We start from the raw sequence: 21199 nt of genomic DNA, 5'->3' as shown, positions 1-21199 counted from the left end.
GGGGCTAGGCTTCTGGGGCTGCTCATTGTCTCCAAGCCCATGACCGCTGCTGCTATTTCCTGCTCCCATGACCTCTACAGTATCTTGGTATCTTACGTTGCCTTCATTCCCTGCCCCCGCCTCGCATCTTATCTTTCCCCTGAATAAGCAGGACCTCCAGAGCCAGACACCTCCAGGCCCAAAGCCTCTAAAGGGGAAGATGGGAAGACAGTTCCTGTGGGGTGGGAGGGGCTCGAAGCCTTGGCCTTGCTCAGTCCCTCTCTGGCATGGTGGGAGAGTGGCAGGGGTGAGAGACAGCAAACTCTGCAGGCTGAAGAGCAGGTGCCCCAGGACCAGATTAGCGGTTTTATCCACCTTTCTGGAATCTCTTCAGAGGCAAGAGAGGCTTCTCTGACCTTAACCATAAAAGGGAAGCTGGGTCTCCTGCCTTTGGGTAAGAGGCTTCCTATTCACCTCCGCTTCTGCTTTGCCAAAGCCAGAGGAAGGCAGTTATCTTTGCTGGGAGAGCCGAGGAAGCGGAAGGGCTGGCCCTCCACCCAGTCTGCGCCTATTTCCTTGCCGGGAATGGAAAACTACACCCCCTCGCCCGGGTCTCCCAGCGCCTGGTCCTGGGTGCTCACTTCCTCCCCTCAGTGGCCCAGTCATCATGTTCCCTCTGGGGCCAGGGAAGGGTCCCGAGTCACAGTGAGGTCATTTACAGAAAAAGAGACACAGGTTGGTGTGAGCTCCATGGAAGCCCCAGGACATGATCTTTAATTGATGTTCCTGTCCCTGCCTCCCCACCCCGAGCCCCAGATGACATATTTACAGGATGCTGTATGGAGCCAGTTCCAGGCCCAGGCCAGGGCAGCCTCCACTCCTCCCTGGGTGCTGCCGGGGTGGGCCCGGCCCGGGTGGGGCGGGAGGATGCAGACGGCTGGGAGCCAGGTGGACTGGTCGCAGAAGGTCTTGAGTCCTCCACATCCCCACGCCCACTCCCGCGTGTGTGCACACACAGGCATGTCTGCGTGTGTAGAGGTATTCACACTTGTGCAGAGATGTGGATCCGAATGCTTGTGCCAGATGCATCGCCGGCTGTGTGCACACGCGTACCACCAGAGTGTCTTCCGGTACCGGCACGGCACACGCGTACCACCAGAGTGTCTTCCGGTACCGGCACGGCAGCAGCGGTGCAAACCCCAGCCCTTCCCCTCCTGCTTGTGGGGCTGGTGGAGCAGGACTGGCCAGAGGGTGCCCCGCCCCCCCTTCTCTTGGGCAGTGCCAGCTGGACCGCAGTATTGAGGACCCCACCGTAGCCACATCCGGCCACCCAAAAGGGTGTCAATGGGTCTCAGTCCCGTTTGCCCTGAGGGGTGGTGCAGATAAACAGGGAGCCACTTCCTCCTCACAGATGCCCCAGAAACAGAGGGACTATAACAGCTCAAAGGCCCTGGGGTGTTCAGAAACCCCTGCTGAGTCTGGGTGGGCTATTCCTGGGGAGAGGGGCTCTGCTCATTTGTGGCTTTCATCCCATAAGGTAGCTTGATCCCCATCTTGCCCTTGCCAGCTGGTTTTTAGCAGTCGAGCCAAGGCTTCACTGTCCCATGGGTCTTGAGGAAGGCCATGCATGGGCAGGACTGAGTTCATGGGAGGGCTGAGGAATCCCGCCCAGCCTCGGCCTATCTCTCAGGCTCGGCTGCAGTGGGAATCGGAGGACGTAATGGGGAGAACAACTGTAAACTTACTACTCAGCCCTGGAATGGGGGTAAGGAGCAGAATGAGTTTGACAGGGCCTTGAGGACTTTTCTAGAAGCTGAGGATCATATAGGAGACCTGCCTTTTCTTACCTCCTCTTGTACATTGCAGGCAAAAGCCCTCACCCTCCAGTCACAGGGCCACCCCTGGCTTTTCCTGCTTGGGAGAATCCTCCCTGGGAAGATGGCCCAGCCTGGGACCTCTAGGCCACAAGGGGGGGTGGGGGGGGCACCTAAACCCTGAGTCAGCCCCGGAATCACCCTTCTTGAAAGGGGGAAGGTGCCTTTTTAGTTCAGGGACTGTATTTTCTAGACCCCCAAATACATGCGTCCTGGCAGGGACAGCAGGATGGTCACTTTGAAATTGTAGACAATCTGGGACATGTGGTCGTCGCACCCATGACTTAGGCCTTGGGCACAGAACAGGCAGCTTTGGTTTGAATCAGCGCTCATTCTGCTCTCCAAGCTCCACAGGGCTGGGCCGAGGGGCAAGCAAGGACGCCCCACCCCTGCATGGCTTGGGGACAGCTATGTTCAATGAGAGGATTCCAGGTGTGATCATCCAGGGAAAGGGCCCCAGGGAAGGGCCAGGCCTCAGTTCCTCTGGTCCCTCCTGGAAATGTCAAAATATCCCAATTTCCCTCGCCCCAGCACCCCCAAAGTTACATTCATCAGTTAAGATTCAGTTAAAAAAAAGTGTAGATGTCAGCCCCCTCCCCCTAAGTCCCAGAGAGCTAAAACCCTGGTCCCAGCTGCCTGGTTTTGAGGAAGGGCCTTCCCAGGCCATGCCCACTGGGGGAGGGCATCCCTCTAGTCCCCCCCCCCCCACCTTGAGCTGCGGCAGTCCGTGATGATGGAAGCTACATTCACACAGGGAGAGTTGGTGTACAAGGCCAAAGCCGCATGAGGTGGGGTGAGGGACCATGAGGGAAAGGCCCCAGGCCTGGTCCACCCTGGTGATGTGAAGGGCGAGGCTACACACCCCCACCCAAACCCCCATGGGACCAGGAGTTGAAGGGCTTGGGCCCGGAAGACATTTGCATGATGCCTCCCTCCGTGGCTGGGCGGGGGCAGCCTCGTGGTTCAGGGCGGAGACGGTGGGCGCCAGGCTCGGAGGGAGGGGGTGGCACTTAGGCCCCTCCGGACCTGGAACGGAGAGGGGGCATCAGGGGAGGATGTGAGGCAGGGCCCAGAGGGAGAGCCCCTGAGCCAGGCCCTAGGAGGTCAGTGCTGGGCCCTAGAGGCGGCAAGTCACAGGCTGGCCAGGGAGGGGATCTGGTGGGAAGTTCAGACAGCGGTGACATGGAAGACAAAACAGATGGGACGCAGAGGTAGCTCCTCTCCCCAGGGATGGGGACTACAGGGGACACAGCTCCAGGGCCCACCTGGGCAGGGGTGATGTGGCCATTGGAAGGGCAGGAGTAAATGGACCAAGGCCTGGGAGGGCAGGTGGGCAGGAGGAAGGGGCAAGGGCAGGCTGAGGGCTTTCTTTCCGGAGCGGGGCTCTCCCACCCCTGTAGTGACAGCAGTGACAGCAGGGGTGGGGAATCAGCCCCTGGCTCCCCCATCGACAGAATGTGAGGTGACGAATGAGATGGAGGAGACAGGCACAGCGGGAGGGATGACGTGGCCGGCGTCACACTGCCCCCTGCTGGGTCGGGTCGTACCTTCCCCGGCGGATGTTTCTTCAGGAGCCAAGGAGAGGACAGGCAGAGAGGGAAAGAAAAGGAGCCATCTGTGACCTTGCCCTTCTCTCAGAGAGGGCCTTTCTGGCTCCCATTAGACCCCTTGCCCCAGAGATTAGCCAGGGTCCCTAGGACCTGGTCACTAAAGATAGGCCTAGAGAGAGATACCTGGGTTTGAGTCCTGATTCTGCAACTAACGCACCACATGACCCTGGGCCTCAGGTCCCTCCTCTGCACCTTGAAGAGGTGAGACCAGCTCAAGGGCCCCAGACTCAGATGCTCACAGAACACTGTAGGCTAGGTGGGGACTAGGGGCCTAGGGACAGAGGACACAGCCCTGTTTTAGGCAGCCCCTGCTCAGCTCCACTCCATGGCCGTGCTGAGACGTACTGAGGGCCAGTCTTCTTTTGCAAGAGAAGCTAGAAATCAGGATTGTTAATGTAAACCTCTTGGTTTTTTTAAATGTGAGCAAAACAAGACCCTGTGGCTGGCTCAGACTCTGGCTTATTAGCTAACTTCTCAGAAAGGCCCCCTCAGCTCCAACACTCTGGGGTTCCAATACCCACCCTCCACACACAAAGAACACCTAGTGGTGTGGGGGGCGCATGTGTGTCTCTTACTTAAATCCCCAGCCCGTGCCGCCCAGGACGATGGCTGCAACCAGGACAGCCCCCGCGATGGAGCCGATGATGATGTTGGTACCGCTGGGACCTGGGGAGGAGGGCAGGGCTCGGTTGGCAGGGACAGGCGTGGAGAAGGGGAGAGACAGAGCCCCATCCCGGCCAGCTGCAGTCTCACCCTTATATCTCTCCGTCTCCCCCGTGGGTGGAGACGTGGGCAGGGGGTTGTGAATGCTGCAGTCTTTTCCTGTCCAGTCGGGCTGACAGATGCACTTCCCTTCGTTGCTGCAGACCTGGAGGTGGGGTGGGGCCAGCAGACGTGAGAGGGGCTCTGTCCCGCCCGTCGCGAGCTCCTCCCACCATCCCCAGCCTCCAGGCACGCACTCCGTGGTGGGAGCAGATCCGGCGTTCCCCGCTGCCGGGGCAAGTGCTGAAGTTGAAGGCAGAGGCAGGCAGGCAGCGATGATCCAGGCACAGCATGTTGGGCCCACAGGCTGTGCCATCCTCCACGTAACTCAGGTCGGAGCCGTCAGCCAGCTGGACGTGGCCACCCCTGGGGGAGCCGGCATGGCCAGCCTCAGCCCTTGTCCCCCACCCCCATCGCGGCTGCAGTCTGCCCCTCCCCAGACCGGGTCCCAGCCCAAACCTGCAGTCCAGCTCCTTGCCCTGGTGGTAGAAGGTGACACTGTTGATGTCCCCCCCTAGATCTCCCAGTCGAGGAGCTCCAGAGATGTTCACACAGAGGAGGAAGCCACAGAGCACGTCCCTGTTGGGGCAGCATGGAGACAGTGAGCCCCAAGTCTGACCTTCAACCCAACTACTAACTACTATTACTTCTGAACTCGAATCTGCCTTCTCCCCACCGCCTAATTTTTCACATATTCTCTGTTGGGACTCATAGGCTCATCCTAGAACCTTCTGTCCCAACTCTGACAAAAACCCTCCCCAGCCCCAGAGCTGGGGAGGCCAACCAGGAGCCTTGGCAACTCACTGTTTATTGCACTGGACCCAGCCTGACCCCTTGCGTCCACAGTTCCCACGCTCTGTCCCCTCCACGTTCAGCTTCTCATAGCAGAAGCGATCAGCAGCCGCTGTAAGGAGATGATGCCAAGCGTCACCCACTCACCCCAGCACCCACCCGGGGACCTCAGGTCTGCATCTCCAACACTCTGGCCTGATCCCCAGTCCAGCTGGGTTCCTGAGATCCTGGAGAGCCACGCACTCGTAAGAGGGTATTTTTAGTGAGAACTTGCCCCTCCTCAGCCTCTTGATTCTGGGTCCTCCAGAGACCCTCTCCCACTCCCAGCCAAAGACTCACCGTGGCCCCAAAGGGCTTGGCACTGCCGGTCCCGGGTTTTGCAGCGACCTCCATAGCAGCGGCCCTAAGGAAAAACAAGAGACAAGGGACTGAGACACAGAGTGGTCAGAATGGATACAAGAGACTGTACTGAGTCAGAGGCCCTGAGGAGGAGGAGCCCCCACCCCATCATACCTGTTCGTGATCGCAGTAGTAACCATCCAGCTTGTGCAGGTTAGGGGGACACTGTGGAGAGAGGTGCTGGACTGAGAGCCGAGGGATGAAGGGGTGCCAAATGCGCCCCTCGTGGGGCTCATAGTTCAGTGCTCTTTCATGTCAAGGACAAGAGGTCTGGCTCAGAACTCAGGCTACGACGACGCAGACTGGCAAATCCCATAGCCTCTCCCTGTATCCTGTACCTACTTCACAGAGCTGGGAGAACTAAATGGAACTAAGTACGTGGCACGTAATAAGGACTTAAGAGATGTTAACTAATATTATTACACACTTTGATCCCGAGTACACACCAGGCACCGTGCCAGGCCCTGGGAACCCCAGCCAGACTATACTGATATAATGACTGAAGAAACAAAACCAGGAGGCATGAAGAACCGGTTTCTCAGTCGAGGAAACTGAGGCTGACCACCGGTGGCGACACCAGCAGCGGAGGGAAGGGCCTCAGAGACACGTAGCTCCGCGGAGCCAAAGCGATAGGGATAGGGGTTGCCTCGCCCAGGGTCCCTCAGGGTGGCTGGGCCGGACGGACCTGGCTCGAGTCCCCGGTGCAGGTCTCCGCGATGTCGCACTCGTTCACCGCCTCTCGACAGGACACACCCCGCGGCTCGTACTGGGAAAGGGATCGTGGCTCAGTCCAGAACCGCCGACTCCCCGCCCGCCTTTCTCGAGGCCCCTCACTCATCTCGGCAACTCCTCGCCCGCCCCTCGGTCCCTCCCGGCCCACTCAGCACCGCCCCCAGGCCCGCTCACGGTTCCGCCCCTCCCACCACCTCCGGATAGGTGCCTCGCCCCGCTCCTCGTAGCCCCGCCTTTAACAGGACCTTTGGGGGGCGCACGCCCCGCCCCTCTCCCGCTCCATTGGCGCTTTCTTTGCGTCAAGTCCCGCCCCACATTTACTCCGCCTCCGGCGGCTCCTCCTCCCTAAGCGCCACCCCTTATCGGGAAGTCCGCAGCCCCCATCCCTCCTAGGTGTGCTTCTGTCCCGCCCTGACGGTAGATGCCCCTTACCTTGCAGCGGCGACAGCAGAGCCCGTCGCTGCACATGGCGTCGTGAGTCAGGGTGCATTTCTTGCAGCAATTCCCGCCCGCACGGCTGCACTCCTGAGGGACGCGGGGACAAGGGCAGGGAGGTGGGCAAGTCCTGAACCTCCCCACCCAGACGTTCAATGGCGCGCGCTCCTGTCACCCATCTGGAGCCCTCACTAGTCTCTCACCTGCACCGAGCCACAGTCGCACTCCTCTCCCGCCTCCACGAAGCCGTTTCCACACTCAGGCGGGTCCAGGAGCTGGACGGGGGAGGGGTGTCGGGAGTCTGGCCGGGACCCTGTCCAAACCTCGTTCCCACGTCCCCCCCCCCCCCCCACACACCCCTAGGGGCTAGTACCTTGAGAGGCTTGTTGAAGAGACAGCTCCCGCCTCCTTCCTGCAGAAACTGGTTGTATTCGTCGATGCTGCAGCGCGAGAACTTGCGGGGCAGGTAGAATCTGGGCAGGGGTAAGGGACGGAGCCGCTGAGTCCAGGCCCACTCTCTCGCCCCTTCTCAAGATTGGGGATGGGGTGCATAGGGGTAGTAGGTCACCATCTCGAGGAGCCTGAGGATCTGTGTGTCCGGAGACTGCATAATAATCCTCCTGCCACCAAGCAGAAGTGGGCAGGGGACGTTGCTCCTGTCTCCCACCCCCCTCCAAACCTCAGGACTCAGCAGTTGGGAGGTTGGAGCGCTAAGGCGGAAAGGTGCCTCCAAACGAGGCTTTGGCGGCACCCAGTGGCGACAGCGCGCACTACAGCCTAGCAGTTTTTGTGTCCAGCTAGGGAATGTGGGTCTCCTGGTGCAGGGTCCTCAGAAAACTGAAAACTGAGCTTATTGAAATCCTAAGTGGTCCCAATAGCTGGGCCTCCCGAGGCCACTGGGTCCAGACTACCACCCACTGGGTCCAGATTCTCCCTCGCCCAAGACCCTCCCCTAGTTTGTCCCTAAGAACTCACCCAGTGTCCTCCATGATGCAGCCCAGCCAGTTGTCCGGGCATTTGCAGTCCCCTGAGGAGTGAGCCAAGTGGATATAAGGGAGGGTGGAGGACTGCCCCCCTCCCATGGACACTCTCTTCACTTCTAGAGCTGCTGGGAGTGGGTCTAGGCTTGTTGTGGGACCACATGGGTCTTCATTGATACCTGCTGAGCTCCGGTGTTTATTCCACATCATGCCCAGGTTCTGTCCCAGCGTTTGGGCCAGGGTCACTGCCATGGCCCCCATGTTGTCATACTTGAGGTGAGGAAGATGGAACACAAAGATGTCTACATCCGTCCAAAGGCACAGGGCTCATGCCCTTCACAGTCCGTCTTCAACCCCCACCCCCAGCCATACCCCACACTGCTTACCTCATTCACACCCCCACCCCTGGATAGCGAGCAGATGCCCCCCACGTAGGCGGCCCCACTACTGGTGCTCTGGAAAGTTCTGCCCCTGGAAGGGAGAGGATTGTCAGGAGAACCCCCTGCCTTGCCTATGGTGCCTTCCCTAGGCTGTGAAGGGGAGGCTGGGGAGCCTCCTACACTAGAGCCCTTCTTTGGGGAGGTGAGCACTGCCTTTCCTGTCAGCCTGTGTGACCTCAGGCAAGCCCCTTCCTCTCTCTGTTTGTCCATAAGTCAAATGAGAGGCTCCTATAAGATCATCTCTAATCATAAGGAGTTTTATCAGTTTTTTTCTTCTTTCGGGCATTGGGTCCTTGAGGAAGGAATGCTGGGACAGTTTGAAAAGAGAAGAGGGGACAAAAGGAAGATGATAGGCAGAGGAAGATCACTGGGGTCAGGGAAAACGGGCATCAGCCTAAGATGTAAGGGACATTGTTCAGCCTGTGACAAGTGGCTGGGGGCTGGTGCAAGGCGAGCCCAGTGCCTGGGCCCTGCAAGGGCACCTGACGCAGAGCAGGTGTTCAGCAACCCTGTGCACTGCAGCAACCATGAGAGGCTGACAGGATGTGGGGGCTGCGGGACTCACGAGAAGAGATGGGTGGCATCACTGGGCTCAGGCAGGCCCTCCCGCCGATAGACCATGAGCCGAGCTAAGGTCTCCAGGAGGTCATCCTGCACCTGGATCTTGTCCCCATCGGCCCAGGTTTCCATGGCAACCAGCACGATGCGGGTATTGAGCTGCTCCTTGTACATCTGGGCTCAGAGGGGAGTAGATGAGGGTGGGGCTGGAGGGCAGGAGAGTAGGGGGGGGACAGGGCTGGGGGAGGGCCTCAGTCTGTCTCTCCCTATCCGAGGCTGACAGGGCCCCCACCCCCCAAGCTCACCCGAAGCCTGTGTGTGGCGGGGCATTGGGGCAGGGGCGACAGAGGAGTGGGAAGGGAAGAGAGGCGGCTCACCACATCCGCCAGGTTCACAACGGACTTGGCAAAGTTGCTGGTGAGGACCACTGACTGGCGCATCTGCTCAAACTGGGAGGAAAGAGAGTGGGCGGAGACCCAGGCTGCTTCGTGCCCCCCTCCCAGAGTTGCCCCCAGGCTGGGGATCTTACCAGCTGGTGGTCGTTGACCACGATCAGCTCCACGTACTTGGTCTCACTGTGCACAGTAGGGTGGCCCCGGCGGACCTGGGGGGTGGGTGGGCACTTGGAATCAGTCCCCTCCATGCCCAGCGTCAGGGCCAAGCCGTGGACAGGCTCGAGGGTGCTGAACTCCAGTCAGGGACAATGCCAGTCCCCCACTGGTGGGGATCCCCTCTCTCCCCAGCCTTGGTATGAGGACAGGCAGTCTCAGTTTGTCCATAGTGTGGACAGGTGTAGACACGGGTGTTAGGAGATGGGGTGGGGGCTTCCTCCCGGGCATGGTTCCCTGGCCCCCAGCCACATCAGTCTGAGCCCTCCTTTGCCCCAGTCCTGGATGGGGTGTCCTGCTCTGGACCGCAGCCTGAGGTCTCTGCAGCCCGAGGTCTGTGCGGGCCCCCGTACCTGCCTTTTCCTTCTCAGCCTCGGCCGGTTCACAGGAGCAGAATGAGCAGGGGCAGCAAATAGGCAGCCTGGGGGGAGGGGTCAGGTGAGGGGGGCACAGCCGGCCCCCTCCCCAGCCCCGCTTTCCCTCCCTTACCTGGTTCCCTGCATCCGAGGGGGGCTGGGAGGAGAGGGGTCCGGTAAATGAGGTGGGGAAGGGGTCCCTGCAATGAGGGGGAATTAGTTCTTGGGGGGCTGACCAGGTCTGCTCTGAGTCCAGATGGGGAGGGACAGCTCCAGCCCTTCCCCCCACCCCACCCCAGGGTGACCCAGAACTGGCCAGAGCTCCCATGTCGGATCTGATCTCCCAGATGCTCAGATTCCGGGGTCAGGACCTGGGGTCGCCCTGAGAGATAGGGGCAAAGGACACTGGAGCCCAAAGGGAGGTTACTTGAGGGACAGAGGGGACATTGGAGCTGAGGGCACAGGGGGATGGAACCAGAGCTGGGGTGACTGAGGAGGGCAGGAAGGCTGAGGTTACCAAGGGAGGAGGGAGCGACAGCCATTGGGACAAGCCATCGGGATGTGCGTAGGAGGGCTGTCAGAGGACTGTGAGGGGCTCACCTGGGGAGGTTCCTGAGGCCTGGCCATCTCGCGGGGCTCCACGATGTAGGTGAAGTTCCCGTCCGAGAAGACCCCACTGCGGAGAGAGAGGTGCAGCTCCCCACTATGCATCCCCAGGCCGGCGCTGGAGGCTCTTCCCGCCGCCCAGCCCCTCCCCATACTCACTGCAGCCCCTGGCAGGTGGAGAGGGCGGCAAAGGAGTGGGGGTTCCCGCGGAGCTTCCCCTGGTAGTAGCAGTGGTCTCCGGCCCCCTGGAGGAGCAGGAGGTGAGCAGACATGCCCCCTGCCCTGGCAGGAGAGGTCAGGGCCACCAAAGCTGCTCGGTGCGCAGGTGGCTGCGCTTCCTGGGGGTCCTGCTTCCCCTCCGGGTGTGCTCCTAATTGGCTGTTTCGCCTGGACAAGTTCCTAGCCCTCTCCTTTCCCAGTTCCTAGCCTTCTTCACCTCACCTACAAGACGAGGAAGCTGGACTACATCAGTGGCTCTCAACCATCTGGTGCACGGTTCACAGATTCCTCCGAGAAGAGCTAGTGCTCGTGTGCCAGGCACTGTTCGGAGCGCTTCCCACAGATGAGCTCGCTTAATCAGATGAAAGCTGTGGACCCCCCACCCCGCCCCCCAGCGCACACACACGCAACTGCACACACAGTGCGTTCACGGACACCGCTGCCTCCGTGGACCCCCTCTGGACACGGTCTGTGGCTGAGGAACCGTGAGCAGCCTGTGTCCACTTGGCCGGGGCTCTCGGGTCAGAGGGGCCAGCACCCCCTCCCTGCTCCTGCAGAATTACTTGTGCTCCAGTTACTGAACTGGCTGGTTGAGGGGTGCGGGGGTGGGGGTGGGGAGGAAGGAGGCTATTTATAGACACTCATTCATCTTTGCTCAGGCCCCTGGGCTTCCGGGGCTGGGACCCTGGTGTCCCAGGCAGCCAGGAATTCCCAAGGCCTTGGTGCTGAGCAAGAAGGGCATTTCCCCAACTGTCCCCTCCTAGAAGAGTCTGGGGGGCATGGAGCAGGAAGGGTCCCTGAAAGCCTTGATGTCAGGTAGAGAGGCTGGCTGGGAGTCAGACCTTGGGAGCTGGGTGAAGGGAGTTCGGGCTCCACGCCATTCGCCATGGTGACTCAGACTCTGGGAGCCTCCGTGGTGGGACAGATGGAGGACCCCAAAGGGGCTGGGCCTACCCGAGTATAGGTGTACCTCGGATCCCATCTCCAGGGACCACCCGTCTCTTCGTCCCACCTCCCTTGTCCCCTTCCCAAGGCACTCACGGTGCTGTGCTGGGTTGTCCCCTCCCGGCTAAAATGGCGCTCCACATACTGTGAGGAGAGGAGGTGACTGGAACAGACAGAAGGGGCGGGAGAAAGGAGGGGGATCACCGCTGGCGTTGGGTCAGGCTTGGGTCCTGCCCCAGCTCAGATTCAGGCTGCAGGACCCGGCCCTGCCCCCATCGCCCCCCCCCCCCAAGCCGCATCTAGGCTGTGCTTTTGCCCACGCGCCTGCTGCCCTTTCTCCCAGGCTCCCGGCCACACTCACTGGTTCAGCTCCAGGTCCAGAGTGAAGTTTGAGTTGAAGGCTGGGATGACGAAACTCACCTGGGCCAGGTGGACAGGCTGGGGGTGGGGAGAGGGCAGAGGGGAGTCAACCTGAGGAATCCCAGAATAGGGAGTAGCACTGGGGAGGAAGGGACGGCCCAGCCCAGCAGCTGACGGGACCATTGATTTGGGTGGGAGATGCTTTGTACAAGCTCATCTTCCTCCAAGACCCTGTTCCTTTCCTGGGAGCAGGGACAGGAGAACGCACCCCTGGGTACAGCCCAACCCACCCTCTGGGCCCGGGGCACTGTGAGCAGCACGGGGGGCAGGGGGCAGCCCATCCACCTGGTGCAGGTGCCTCCTGGGGCCAGTCTACCCAAGCAGCGGGGATGGAAGGGAACTCAGCCCGCCCACTGCTTCACACCACCCTCCCCCCGTTGGCAGCCTCCCCCCTCACGTGGACTAAAGGGAAGCCCCCAGAAGTACCATGGAAAAGGGGCAAGCCGGAGATGGGGTGCAGTGTGATCCTTGGGCCCTGTAAAGCAGGCCCCTCCCTTCCTGTATCCTGGCCCCAGCCTCAATTTACGGAGGAGGCCTCGGACTCTGCAGACAGGGTGGCGTGGGTGAGAATTGGAAGCTGGGGTGATGGGAAGATGCCATCCTGTCAGGAGGGAAGAACTTGGCTCCTCTACCCCCAAGTCCATTGCCCTCTGCCTTGCCCAAAGCAGCTCATCTTTAATATTTCAATCCCGTGGTTAATTTTTAAACACGGAAGTTTTCCTGATAAATTTTTCAGAGGGGCCTTTGCAGTGGGAGGCTCCAGGTTGTCATGGCAACATACCAGGCCTGAGCAAGATGGCTGCCCTTCCAGGTCTGGGCGCCCAGCTTCTGTGGGGAGTGGGGACTCCAGGCCTGAAGCTAGTGTGCCTGGAGGAACAGTGACCTCAAGAGAAGAGGGGGCACGAGAGTCTGGACTCAGGGGATGAGTTGGCCTTCTGGGCTCTCATGTCCCCACACCAAGCGTCAGGTCTCACAAAGACCTGGAAGCACAGCAAGGGCCCCAGAAGGACCGGAGAGCCTTCTTCACCCCCATATTCATTTAAGAAGACTGAAATCCAGATCCCCAGGTGAGGGTCCCAGCACTGGGCCATGCAGATGTGAGGCTTTTCTCTGCTGCCTTTCTTTTGTGGGGAGCAGGCTGCAGGATAGAAGGGAGCCCCAAGGTCACAGAATCTCATTGCCTGGTCCTAGCTGGCTTCCTCATCAATCACTTAGATTCCTCATTTTTATTGAGCATTTATTATGTGCCAGGCACTGTTCTAAATACTTTGCAAGTATTATCATATCTGATCTTCATAATAAGCCAGTGGGATGGATGCCACTGTTATCCTCATCTGACAGATGGGGAAACCGAAGCACAGAGAGGCTAACTAACATGCCCAAAGTCACGCAGCTAAGAAGTCATGGAGCTGTGATTCAAGCCTACAGAAACAGTTTCCAAGGCCTCCTCACCCCAAAGATAAGATAAGGTAAGACAGAAATGGCCCAGCATCCATGAGAGGTCGTGGGGGGGGAGGGGGGTGAAGGCACAGAGCCTAGGTAGACAGCCCTCCGAGCACCAAGGACACTGACTTGCCCCATTCCAGGCCGACTGGAGCTTCAAGCTCCATCCCAAGCCCTTAGAGCGTCGATCAGAATTGAAATAGAAAGTCAAGGACAAGGAGTCACTGTTTTCCTCTCCCTGCCCTGGCCTGGCCCAGCCCATCTCTGCTTCCTCCGTGCCCCTGGGCCTCTACCCTTCCCACCCACCCCCACGGCCCTCCTTCTCCCCTCCTGGGCTTGGTCTATCTCTGCCTTTCCCACCTGTCCCTGCCTAGCCTACCTCTGCCCTTCCCTGCCCTTAAGCCTGTACCTCCTTGTTCTTTCTGCCCCTGACAGAAAGCCCCTGTTGGCCACCCAGAGGTGCAGCCTGTTCAGGCTCCTTGCCCTGAGTCCACTCTCTCAGGCTGTGCAGCTTCAGGGATGATCCAGCAGCCTCTCTGAGCCTCAGATCTCCCCAACGAAAATGGTAAGATGAGCCCAGATGCAAGCTGTGAGGTTGGCTTTGGGTGGTGGGGGTCGTCCTGGGCCTGGAGAATTCTGGCAGGGTCGGCCCTGGTGCTAGCAGGATCTCCCCCACGCAGGAAGTCAGCAAGCTAACCATCTGTCCTCCCCCATCTCTGTGCAGACCAAGCTGACCCCCACTCTGGGGAAAGCCCAGACTGTTGGAAGAGCAGACACTAGGTCCCTTTTGTCCCCACCATTTCCTGCAGCCTCTTCTTTCCCCACCCGGTAAGGCCCAACCTGGGCTGGACTGCCCCTGCCCCAGCAGGGCACAGGGCACGGGGGCCAATGACAGCCAGAGCAGCTCTTGGGGCTGGGGGCTGGGCCCAGGAAGGGCTGGGGGAGACATCAAGGGTGGTAGAGGAAGAGGAGGGAAACCAGATAGCTGGGCAGGGGGTTCATGGGGACACTCCCTGTCTTCAGGAAGAGAAAGAACAGGCAAACCCACCTCGGTCCCCAGGACCCCTGTTCTCCAGTCACCTGGGGTGGGGGCTGCTGTTGGCACCAGAGTCCTAACACCCCCTCTCCCCCAGCCAAGCTTTAGGCCCGAGTTCTATCAAAGCCAAACTGCTCCTTGCATGGTCTGCCTCCTGCCCCTGACCTGCCCCCGACCTCGCACATCATCCCTCAGTCCCTCCTTCGGGAGCCCCTTCTGTCCCCCTCCACCCACCCCCACCTACCCGCCCTCCTCTGTGCCCAGCTCAGCGCTGCTGGTGACCGGCCGGCTGGGCCTCGACCCCGTGCCCTGCTCTTGCCTCCGGCTCTCACGTGCCCTGGCTCATTTGATCTCAACTCGCCCGGGTCGTCTGGTGCTCATTTTACAAATGGCAGGCCAAGGCTCAGGGAGAGACACTTGGAGGTGACTGGCCCAGGGCCATGCTGGGGAGGTGCGGGGTCAGATCTCACCCTGGGGCTGCAGTTCATGTCTGCCATGGCAGCTGGGGCCACCTGGTTTCAGTGACTGTGCCCTCCCTAAAGCTCCCTTGTCACCAGCCCGTTCACCCCCCTAGGCATTGTCTTATGCTCCGTGTCAGGCTCACCTAGATGTGGGGTGCAGAAAGAAGGAGGCAAAAATCCCACTGAAGTCCCAGAATCACAAATACAGATGCCAGGCCCCCATCCTAGACCTACAGAATCACTGGCTCGGGAAGGGGGAGACTGAGGATCTGGAGGATTCTCGGATGCTCCAGAAAATTCGAGTGTCCAAGCACTGCCCCTCAGACTGTCACCCCAAATATCTCCTCCCAAACTTCCATCTCCTCCCATGACTTTTTCCTCCTCACTATGTCTACAAAGCCAGCACTGCCCAACCCACAGAGGGCTGTGGCCCCCACTACTCCTGGACCTTTAAGCACACAGTTCTGGACGTCTGTTTCTCTGATCACTGATTCAACTTCTTGCACGGTGACTTTTAGTCCCCAGAAGCACAGGCTGTGCCTACCTTTTTCCCTGCCCAGTGGGCTCAACAGTCACGTTGAATGGAAAGGCATCCGAAGGCCTGAGCCTCAGTTTCTCCATTGGTAAAATGAGTTTGTCATGGAGATCAGATGGAAGCCCTTTTTAATATGTTATTATCACAAGGATTAGTAATAATAATGATAATAATTGAAGAATGGAGTGTACCTGTTCCAGCTAAACAGGGCTTTGAGGACTAGATGAACCACATGGGCTGGGTGGTGGCAGATGGCAAGGAGCCAGAGAGGCAGGGAGAAATCCCCTCCCCACAATAGTACCCCCCCCCCCCCCCCCGCGATGTGCTGAGGCTCTATTGATCCACAGAACAGCGGGAATCCCAGACCGTGAGAACGGTTGAACATTTTCTGATAATGGGATTTGACCTAAATTTTTGATGACAGTCACTTCCTTAGAGGGTCATTAGTCCCTCTGGGGACAGACTCTGGGCAACTGGGTCCCTGTAGGCAGCCAGGAGGGGTGATCAGGCAAGGCCAAGCCCACAGGCCAGTCTGGCCGGGGAGAACTCAAGACTCCTGCCACATTGTCCCCACCCTCCACCAGCACCACCTGGAGCCTGACAGGTAACCCCCAAATGCCCTGGCTTCTGTCTCAGACACCAGCCTTCAAGCTGGTGCCAGCTGCCCAGCACCCTGCCCCTGACACGCAGGAGCGAGGGCAGGCCTTACAGATGTTAAACACCTGCTCTCGCCAAATCCCAGGCAGGACATCTGACAAACATCACCTCCTCGAATCCTCCACGCAGCCTGGCAAAGGAGAGACGACTATTAGCCCCATCTTATGGATGAGGAGGGTGGGATTCAGAAGGCAGCAGTGGCTGACCCCGGTCACTCAGTCAAAAGCAGTGGAGCCAGGAGCCACCAAGGCTGTCCTCCCCAGAGCCTTTCAGACCCAAGCTTAACCTCCTGCGTGAATGATCTCTCTTCGCAGCCCTCACCCTTCCAGAGCAAGCTGGGCTCAGCTCAAGTCCCAGAGGCAGCTTCCGGCCACCAGCCCCCTCCCAGGAACCGTCCCCTGCCTCCAATCCCAGGACAGGGCTGTGACCTTGGCTGCACGGCCATAACCCCAGTGGGGTACTAGGGCTCCAGGCACAGACCCGGTGGCTCCCTGCAATGACTGCCATCTAGCAAGGGCAGGGGACTGAGCCTTGCTGAATTGACCCCCTCCAGCAAGAAAACACAAACACTGAAACACACACCCTCAGCAGAGGGCTTCCGGGGTAGCATTTCCAGTAAATGCTGGTCTGGACAGCTTTCACAGGAGCTCAGCCCAGTGACTAGGATCCCCCCTCCTCCAGCTGGCTCTGATAAGTCTATCTCCTAGGCCTGGAGGCTGGAACTTCTCCACCCCCATCCTGTTTGCTTCCCCCACATCCTGCCCTTTTCTTGGTTCTGAAGGAGTCTGGGTTTCCCCAGGGGGCAGGCATGACCCACACAGCAGCTCTGTGTGGTTTAGAAGAAGAGTCCCTTCGGAACACATGTAGCCTCATGAGCCCACAGATTTCATTCAGTCTACTTGTTGGGGCACCCTTGTGCAGTGAACAACCAGCCCAACTGTACACGGTGGCCCTGCTTATTCTTTTGCCTCATCCTTCAGCTTCAGGCTCCCTGTGACCACAGGTTTCTGCACTTCCAGAAGCTCTCCCACCTCTCTGGGCCTCAGGCCCAGCTTTCTTCCAAACTGGGCAGAAGTGAGGTGTTGAGATCAGTGGCAAAGAGGGCGAAGGGACCCCTGTGGGCCTCTTCACTATACCCCTGAGAGAGAGGCAGGCCAGCCCAAGTGTATCAATCTTGACTCTGCTACTTAAGTGCTGTGTGACTTGGGCTTGTTATTTCACCTCTCTGTGCCTGTCTCCCCCCACCTGTAAAATGGGAATAGCGACAGCCCCATCTCCTAGGGCAGTGATGAGCATTACATAAAATCAATATATGTAAAGGCATAACAGTGTCTGCCCCAGTAAGGGCCCAGCAATTGTAATTTCTCTAGCTTCTAAATTCCTTCCTGGCTACCTTCTCTCTCCCCCACAATCCCCCACAAAACCAGGAGCCCTCAGCACACAAAACCCTTTCCTATCGCCACCTTCTGGAGGTGAGTGATGCTGAGATTGATGTTATCATAAATCATCCTGGTTTTAGGGCTCAGGAAGCTAGGCCTCAGACAGGTGATATGACCGGCCCGAGGCCAGAGCAGGTGAGCACACAAAGCCCCATCATCCTCACCCCGCTGGCCAGCGTGTGCTCCCAGACTCGCCACATGACCTGCAGCAAATAGAGATCTTGCTGCTGGCTCAACACCTTGCTCAGCCTGAGTTTCCAAACCAACGCAATAATTTCGGACTCAGCCCAGCAGCGCCAGGGTGTGGCACTTCCTGCTGGGACATGGGCTCAGTACTACACGGGCTCCATCATCAGCCCCGTACATGCCGAGGCCAGAAGTGCTTCAGGGAGAAATGCCAGGTGGGAGGTAGAGGGCTGCAAAGTGTCCTTCCCGTCAGGGGGAAATATTTTGGACACGTGGGATTGCCCCTGTGCCGAACTTGAGAGTCCTTGTGGCGGGAAGTACCGGGTCTGGGAGAAGTACCGGGTCTGGGAGAGAATTACTCCACTGCTTAAAGATCTGGTTGATTTTGAGGGGCGCCTGGGTGGCTCAGTCGGTTAAGTGTCCAACTCTTTTTTTTTTTTTTTTAACTTTTTAAATGTTTATTTATTTTTGAAGGAGAGAGACAGAGCATGAGCGGGGAAGGGGCAGAGAGAGAGGGAGACACAGAGTCCGAAGCGGGCTCCAGGCTCTGGGCCGTCAGCACAGAGCCCGACGTGGGGCTCGAACCCACGAGCTGTGACATCATGACCTGAGCTGAAGTCGGACGCCCAACCGACTGAGCCACCCAGGCGCCCCAAGTGTCCAACTCTTAATTTTAGCTCAGGTCATGACCCCAGCGTCATGGGATCAAGTCCTGCATCATGCTCTGTGCTGAACACGGAGCCTGCTTGGGATTCTTTCCCTCTCCATCTCTGCCCGTTCTCCGCTTGCGCTACCTTGCTCTCTCACTCTCTCTCTTTCAAAATAAATAAATAAACATTAAAAAAAAAAAAGATCTGGGGTACCCGGGTGGCTCAGTCTGTTGGGCATCCGACTTCAGCTCAGGTCATGATCTCACAACTTGTGAGTTCGAGCCCTGCATCGGGCTCTGTGCTGATGGCTCAGAGCCTGGAGCCCGCTTCGGATTCTGTGTCTCCCTCTCTCTCTGCCCCTCCCCCGCTCGTGCTCTGTCTCTCTCTCTCTCTCTCAAAAATAAACAAACATTAAAAAAATTAAAAAAAAAAGATCTGATTGACTTTGAGCAAGTTACTCAACTTCTCTGAGCCTCACTTTGTTCATCTGTAAAATGGGCAGGCAAAAGTTACCTGCCTTATAAGAGTTGTGAGAATTCCACCCCAGGGGAGACTGAGGTACAGATAAGGCAGGGCTATGACTACATCCCCTGGGGAGGCTGCAGGGAGGTCCCTGGGAAGGCTCAATGCTAGAGAGACCCCCCACTGGAGGCGACCACTGCCCCATAGATCCACAGAACCCTCCACTCCTAACCTCACCCCCTCAGACACCCTGTTGGGCATATTCAGACTTGGTCACTCACACACATATCACAAATGCACACATGCCACCCACTCAGCCAGCAGAACGACACCCAAAGAGACTCCCCTGTCACCTGCATACCCAGTAGTCAGGCTGAGCAGTCAACTCCTAGCCAACACAGGCTTGGGTGCACAGTTCTCAGATGGGGGTGACATCAAGGATGAAAGCTGGACCAGGGACAAAACCCAGCCAGGATACCCCATCCCTGGCCTTGGAACCATCCCTGCGGCCCACCCCCAGGGAGCCTGGGCAGACACTGAAGGCAGCCTCCAACTCCTTCTCTTTCACCCCTGCTCCACCCCCACTCCACCCCACCCCCACCCAGGCCTGCCTGCTCAGGACCATTAACCACCCTCTTCCTCACTGCCTTGAGTGATGGTCCATCTATTATGCATGCTGCCTTCCTGCTCTATTCCATTTCCCGAGTATCCCCCCACCCCCCCACAAACCCCTCCACCTCCCCTAAGGGCTTTTAACCAAGTACATTAGGCAGGGCCAGATGCCAGTCTGACAGATGTCTGTAATGCTAGCCTCCGTTTCCCTCCTTCCTCCCTCTGCCCAGCCCAATTTACCTCCCACCACTCCCAGCTGCCAAACTTCCCAGACCGCGGTTGTACCCCTCCTCCGAATCTCTCCTCTACACCTCCTAATTCCGCCAGGCCTTTGCCATCCTGCCCTCCGCCGCCCCCAGTTGGCCTGGCTAACTTTCCGCTTCCAGCTCCTGGAGAGCCAAGCCGTGCTGAATGAATATTCCATCTGGGTAATTATTATTCACATGATATTAATTAATTATTAATTGCAATTAATCTCCTTCATTCCTAACTTTCCTCTGGGAGACAGGAGGGGCCTGGCAGCTGAAAGGGACAGAGGGCGGGTGGAGCTGGCATTTGTGGGTGAGCTTGGGACCTCCAAGCCTTTTCCCAAGGCCCCACCCTCGGGCGAGGACAGGAAGGAGAATGACAAGCCTATCAGTGCACAGAGGGGAAACTGAGGCAGGATCAAGCACTCAGCTGTTCCAAGAAAGCCCACTGAGGGTGGCTGTGATGAGAAACAGGAGCCCTAATCCTTGATGGAGCTCTTAGCTGCTTCTCCCTGCCCCCTACTGCCTTGCCCAAGCCCAATTTGGTGTAGAACCACTTGCTTTGGCAGGAGAGGAGTGGGGGCTGGTGGAACCCTGACCCAAGGCTGGACTGTACCCTGGGCATTCCAGGGTCCACGGAGGACAGGGGATCCCCATGATGATTGGAGGGGGCCTGGAGTGAGGCAGGTGGGTGCTCCCCACTAGTGGGCTCCAGCACCCATTATACAGAAGGAGAAGCTGCGGGAGCCGGCTTCTTGGGGAGGCGCCCAAACCCTGGCTGCCTGGTGGCCTTCCTTGGGTTCCAGGCCTGCTCCAGACCCCTGGCCTCACACCCAGGGCCACTCACCGGGCCCCCTGGTGGCTCCTGGCGGACCCTGGTGTCCAACTGCTGCTTTCGGACCTCTCCTCCGGAGCTCTCCCCCACCAGACGACTGGGCTCTGTGACCTCAGGGGCTTCCGGACTCCCCAACTGGGGTGAGACCCGCCAGTGCAGAGCTCCGACAGGACCCTGGGTCCCAAGACCTGAGGAGACAAGGCCATAGCTGCAGGAGGATGCCCACTGAGGGGCAGGAGATTTGGGATTGGGGTGAGCACACTTCATCCCCCACTCTGGTGTGCCCCTTGGAGCTGGGCGGATCTGGTCCCCTGCAGAGGAAGAGCCCGATGGGGAGGGGGCCAGGAGCTTTCCTCCCGCCCGCCTGTCACGACTGCCCCCCCTCACCCGCAGAGACCTGCAGAGTCCGCTGGCCGGCGGCAGGGGGCTGGCCGCGGTGGGGCGGGCCAGATGGGGACAGGTGGGTGCACGCGCCCTCCGTCCCCCCCTCCCGTCCCCCCCGCTCTCCCCCCCCCCCCCCCCCCCCCGCTATCGGACAGGCTGTCACCCCGAGCACTGCAGGAAAATGTGGCTGCAGCAGAAAGCGCCGCAAAACCCGGGGCGGGGGCAGGGAGGGCGCGGGGGCCGGGGCCGGGGGCACTCACCGGGCGGGGGGAGCAGCGGCAGCAGCAGCAGCAGCGCCGCGAACGCCCAGCGCCGCAGCCGCCTCATGGCTCACTCATAATCCTCCGGCTCCGGGGGCTGCGGCTGCGAGCGGCGCGGCGAGGGCGGGAGGAGGCGCGGGCGGGAGGCGCGGCTGCGGGAGCCGCGGGCGGGGGCGCCGGCCGGGCGGGGGGCGAGGCTGGCGGCGGCGGCGGCGGCGGCGGCGGCGGCGGCGGCGGCGGCTGCGGGGCGGGCGCCCGGCTCAGCTCGCTCCGGCC

General features: G+C 59.4%; 1 protein-coding gene across 5 annotated transcripts; it reads right to left on the bottom strand.

Moving 5' to 3' along the window:
* Nucleotides 1-719: 719 nt before the first annotated feature.
* Nucleotides 720-21121, bottom strand: ADAM11 (ADAM metallopeptidase domain 11). 5 transcript variants are annotated; one of them, XM_060645888.3, is made up of 27 exons: nt 20924-21121; nt 20292-20467; nt 11657-11733; nt 11392-11458; nt 10291-10376; nt 10126-10201; nt 9659-9725; nt 9523-9590; nt 9091-9165; nt 8939-9010; nt 8569-8735; nt 7950-8034; nt 7743-7833; nt 7559-7610; nt 6957-7056; nt 6787-6858; nt 6581-6673; nt 6102-6182; nt 5531-5581; nt 5357-5420; nt 5030-5129; nt 4685-4804; nt 4423-4591; nt 4217-4331; nt 4039-4129; nt 3401-3418; nt 2744-2879 (listed from the first exon to the last, which is right to left on the bottom strand). In XM_060645888.3, exons 1-27 carry the CDS (start codon nt 20988-20990, stop codon nt 2864-2866), a joined length of 2316 nt encoding a protein of 771 aa, XP_060501871.3. In that variant the 5' UTR covers nt 20991-21121; the 3' UTR covers nt 2744-2863. The 5 variants fall into 5 exon arrangements, with proteins under 5 accessions (XP_060501869.3, XP_060501872.3, XP_060501871.3 ...); XM_060645886.3 differs by lacking the exon at nt 4423-4591 and having other exon boundaries at nt 720-2879; XM_060645887.3 differs by having other exon boundaries at nt 2763-3418.
* Nucleotides 21122-21199: the final 78 nt, after the last annotated feature.

The sequence above is a fragment of the Panthera onca genome, chromosome E1, assembly GCF_046562875.1.
Source record: "Panthera onca isolate mPanOnc1 chromosome E1, mPanOnc1 haplotype 2, whole genome shotgun sequence".
In the NCBI taxonomy this organism is placed as follows: domain Eukaryota; kingdom Metazoa; phylum Chordata; class Mammalia; order Carnivora; family Felidae; genus Panthera; species Panthera onca.
Note: the sequence above shows the minus strand (reverse complement) of the source record. Positions and strands in the feature narration are given on the sequence as shown.